At 48.7% G+C, this 5,000-nt stretch overlaps 1 protein-coding gene across 1 annotated transcript in view; it reads left to right on the forward strand.

The window, feature by feature from the left end:
- il1rap (interleukin 1 receptor accessory protein) overlaps nt 1–5,000 on the forward strand; it is a 13,525-nt gene that overhangs the window by 6,207 nt on the left and 2,318 nt on the right. Inside the window, exons 8-11 of the mRNA XM_068584888.1 lie at nt 731–860; nt 1,170–1,321; nt 2,523–2,666; nt 3,171–3,314. Of these exons, the coding sequence (XP_068440989.1) occupies nt 731–860; nt 1,170–1,321; nt 2,523–2,666; nt 3,171–3,314 (570 nt within the window). The remainder of the gene's footprint in view (nt 1–730; nt 861–1,169; nt 1,322–2,522; nt 2,667–3,170; nt 3,315–5,000) is intronic.

Below are 5,000 nucleotides of genomic sequence, written 5' to 3' on the forward strand. Positions count from 1 at the left end.
TACACTACAGGGACACCTGACTCCCTCCTACACTACAGGGACACCTGACTCCCTCCTACACTACAGGGACACCTGACTCCCTCCTACACTACTGAGTACGTGTAGTATCTAAGTAAAGCGGCTCTGGCAGTGACGGAGTGGCAGCGGCTCATTTGCCAACAACTGCTTTTAAATTGGTTCCCTGCAGCTGGAGGAGGTCCAGCGTTCAGAGTTAATTGTCCGTGGAGTTTTATTGGAGGCTGCAGGAGCTCGTCTAATAAATGCACCGAGCCACACGGCGTCGAACACATGGCGTCGAACGCACGGCATCGAACACACGGCACATGTATGAATGCATCAGATCTATGAAGCGCTTTACATGCTGCAGCACGAGATGCAATAAAATAACAAACATTGAACTAGAAAAAACAGACAAATACGTTTTTCATGTTCAGACTCGTCTTCACCGTGATTATGACGCTGAACGTTCAGGACTTCAATGTGACAAATTTGACCTTTAACAAAAAAAAGAGAAAGATACACGAAACAACCACAAAGAGACACTAGACAACCACAAAGATACACGAAACAACCACAAAGAGACTTACCACTTTAAATCCACACAAAGATGAGTCATGATCACAAACTGCAGCTTGTGGTCTTCTCCTCATGAGAGTGAAGTGTCCTCGTGTCCTCGTGTCCTCGTGTCCTCGTGTCCTCATGTCCTCGTGTCCTTGTGTCCTCCTCTCAGACACACAGGTCACTCTGTCCTGCAGAGCTCTGTTCCCTCACCTGAACTCTCCTCACTGGTTCTGGTGGACGGTTGATGGGAAGACGCTGGACCAGCTGGGAGACCAGCACCGCTTCTCCAACACCTGCAGGTGGAGCTATGAGCAGGAAACTGGGCTCTGAACACATGAACACATGAATGTAGCCGAGCAGTCCTCTGTGCGAAGTAATGACATAGTGTGTGTCTGCGTGTGTGTGTCTGCGTGTGTGTGTCTGCGTGTGTGTGTGTCTGCGTGTGTGTGTCTGCGTGTGTGTGTGTCTGCGTGTGTGTGTGTCTGCGTGTGTGTGTCTGCTTGTGTGTGTCTGCGTGTGTGTGTCTGCGTGTGTGTGTGTGTCTGCGTGTGTGTGTGTGTCTGTGTGTGTGTGTCTGTGTGTGTGTGTCTGCGTGTGTGTGTCTGCAGCCTGGAGAGCGACTCCTACGGGGACCGGATCGAGGACATGGAGCTGGTGATCAAGGACTTCCAGTCTGAAGACCTGAACCGGGAGTTCAACTGCTCGGTGAGGAACGCCTGGGGGTTCGAATCCCGCAGAGCTGAGCTGAAGGAGGAGGAGGGTGAGCGGGTTTTAACCTGGTTTATCTTGTGATGCAGGATTCTACTGGGACTCTACTGTGACTCTGCTGTGACTCTACTGGGACTCTGCTGTGACTCTGCTGTGACTCTACTGGGACTCTACTGTGACTCTACTGTGACTCTGCTGTGACTCTACTGTGACTCTACTGTGACTCTGCTGTGACTCTACTGTGACTCTGCTGTGACTCTACTGTGACTCTGCTGTGACTCTACTGGGACTCTACTGGGACTCTGCTGTGACTCTACTGTGACGCTGCTGTGACTCTACTGTGACTCTGCTGTGACTCTACTGTGACTCTACTGTGACTCTACTGTGACTCTAATGGGATTCTACTGTTTGATCAACGGAACTCTTCATGCATGTTTCATGTTAGTAAAGTTTAAAGTTACAGAAAACTTCTAACTTTAAACTTTTAGTGACTTTAAACTTTTAGTGACTTTAAAATTTTAGTTACATTAAACTTTTAGTTACTTTTCAACTTTTTGTTACTTTAAACTTTTAGTTACTTTTCAACTTTTAGTTACTTTCAACTTTTAGTTACTTTCAACTTTTAGTTACTTTTCAACTTTTAGTTACTTTCAACTTTTAGTTACTTTTCAACTTTTAGTTACTATAAACTTTTAGTTACTTTCTACTTTTAGTTACTATGAACTTTTAGTTACTTTCTACTTTTAGTTACTTTTCTACTTTTAGTTACTTTTCAACTTTTAGTTACTTTCAACTTTTAGTTACTTTTCTACTTTTAGTTACTTTCAACTTTTAGTTACTTTCTACTTTTAGTTACTTTTCTACTTTTAGTTACTTTTCTACTTTTAGTTACTTTCAACTTTTAGTTACTTTCAACTTTTTGTTACTTTAAACTTTTTGTTACTTTTTAACTTTTAGTTACTATAAACTTTTAGTTACTATAAACTTTTAGTTACTTTAAACTTTCAGTAACTTTAAGCTTTCAGTAACTTCCTGACAGGAAAGAGTTTCTAAAAGAATCCTCTCGGACTGAACTGAAGGCGGAGCTAAAGATCGTACAGCTGGAGTTATTTCTGTAACAACAACAGACATCATATTATTATTGTTATTTACATAATGTGTGTCTTGTTTCCATGAATCTGAGCTCTGAATCATCACTAAGAGGAAACTTTGACACCGGACGTTAAACTTTGGGTGCGCTTGTTTCGCGTCAGGCTCGCTGCCGTCGGTGGAGCTGGGCTGCGGGCTGGGCGTGACGCTGGTCCTCATGCTGGTCCTCTTCGTGGTCTACCACGTCTTCTGGCTGGAGCTGCTGCTGCTCTACCGGTCCTGGTTCGGCACCGACGAGCGGCACACAGGTGAGCGGGTCGTTGGTTCCAGCCCTTCTGTCTGGTCGGGTTGTGAACCATCAACAGCTGAGCGGGTCGTTGGTTCCAGCCCTTCTGTCTGGTCGGGTTGTGAACCATCAACAGCTGAGCGGGTCGTTGGTTCCAGCCCTTCTGTCTGGTCGCGTTGTGAACCATCAACAGCTGAGCGGGTCGTTGGTTCCAGCCCTTCTGTCTGGTCGCGTTGTGAACCATCAACAGCTGAGCGGGTCGTTGGTTCCAGCCCTTTTGTCTGGTCGCGTTGTGAACCATCAACAGCTGAGCGGGTGGAGTCAGAACCTGCAGCTCGCGGCTCCGTTTTCACAAACGAGGAGTTTTTCTTGGCGGAAGGTTCATATGTGAGGTGTGAAGGGATGTGTAGAGGAGTGACCGGTATTAATCAATACTGTGTGTGTGTGTGTGTGTGTGTGTGTGTGTGTGTGTGTGTGTGTGTGTGTGTGTGTGTGTGTGTGTGTGTGTGTGTGCGTGTGTGTGTAGACGATAAGCAGTACGATGTGTACATCTCCTATGCCAGGAGCAGTGAGGAGGAACACTTCGTTCTCTTCACTCTTCGCAGCGTTCTGGAGAACGAGCTCGGGTTCTCCGTCTGCATCTTCGACCGGGACAGTCTGCCGGGAGGAAGTGAGTACACAGATACTGCTATATATATATATATATATATATATATATATATATATATATATATATATATATATATAATCCTCTCCATGTGTCATAGTGATGTCATCGTCTAACTTCCTTCTTCCTCTGCTGCTCTGCCTTCAGCCTGCAGCTGCTTTCATGAAGCTGCTTTGAAGAGTTTCATCCAATCAGATTCCTCCTCCTGTGTCTCTATGGGAACTGCTGGTTGTGTTTCTGTTTTTACATCTGCAGTCGTATTCAGTCGTAAGCGGCTGTTGCTGCTGCTGGCCCCGCCCCCTTCAACGGGAGCAGCAGCTGCAGATGTCTTGTGTGTGAGCAGAGTTCTAGTGCCGCGGTTTTGTTGGATTGTTTTGTTATCACTCAATGTGACCGGTTGTTGAGTTGGACAACGTGGACGCAGCAACTCGACGGGGTCGTTCTGGTCGAGTTCTCGGTGCTTTAAGTGAGTCGGTGTGACAGAAACTCCAGGGACACTTTTTCCTTCGAGTCCGTCTGATGTGGACGACCCGGCACTGCTGCTGCCACCGCTGCTGCCACTAATGCCTCTGCCACGTCAGCTGCTAGTTTTCCTGCTCGTACTCTTGCTACTTCTCCTACTTGCTGTTACTTTTAATACTTCTTTAATTATTATTTTTAAACACAAACTCCTCCCCCCTCCTCCCCATAGCCATCACAGATGAGACTCTGGGCTTCGTGGCTCGCAGTCGGCGCCTCCTGGTGGTGCTGAGCCCCGGCTACGCCTCGCAGGGCTCCCAGGCGCTGCTGGAGCTGCAGGCGGGCCTGGACGGCATGGCGCTGGGCGGGCACCTGCGGGTGATCCTGGTCCAGTACAAGCCGGTCCGGCGGCGGGGCTGGGTCCGGGAGCTGAGGAGGGCCCGCGTGGCCCTGGCGCTGGTCCGCTGGCAGGGGGACGAGTCCAAGGAGCTCACGTCCCGCTTCTGGAAGCGGCTCCGGTTGGAGCTTCCCGTGAGGAGGGTCGGCCGGGGGGCGGGGCCGGAGAAGGGGGAGGAGCCGGAGAAGGGGGAGGAGCTGGAGAAGGGGGAGGAGCTGGAGAAGGGGGAGGAGCTGGGCCTGATGAGGATGCTCAGTCAGAACAGCACCAACTCCCAAACGGGCCTCATCAGCGACACCAGCAAGGACCCGCAGAAGGTCTTCAACTCTGCAGCGTAGCTGCATGAGGCGGGGCCAGAACCCGTGGGGGCGGCTCGGTTCTGGTTCCCTCGGCTCGGGTTAGAACCAGAACCAACACGGTGCCTTCGTCCTTCAACCTTTGATGCCGTTTGGTTTTTCATTCATCATCGACATGAATCACGTTTCACCGACCACCACATTGTATTGTGTATATTGTGTATGTATGTGTGTGTATATATTTTGTATTGGGAGGCTTAACGTTACACAGCATTGATGCAGCAACCAGCAACCAGCAACACCTGTTGCTGGTCTGAGACTACTGGACATCCTGTAACAGGTATCTCTGTAGCGTTCCCCTCCAACTCTCTTTAAAGACCGTAGCTTTAGCCGCTAAACAGCGCACTATGCTACTATGCTACTTCCGTTTTAACTCTGTTTCTCGCCTTCAAAATAAAAGCACCTTATCTCAAAACAGGACACATGTTGCTCACGGCAGACTAAAAACCTGCAACAACAACCGAGTGATGGACAAAC

Source organism: Clinocottus analis, unplaced genomic scaffold (assembly GCF_023055335.1).
Source record: "Clinocottus analis isolate CAN_PGR_092001 unplaced genomic scaffold, fCliAna1.0.p SCAF_2, whole genome shotgun sequence".
Classification (NCBI taxonomy): Eukaryota; Metazoa; Chordata; class Actinopteri; order Perciformes; family Cottidae; genus Clinocottus; species Clinocottus analis.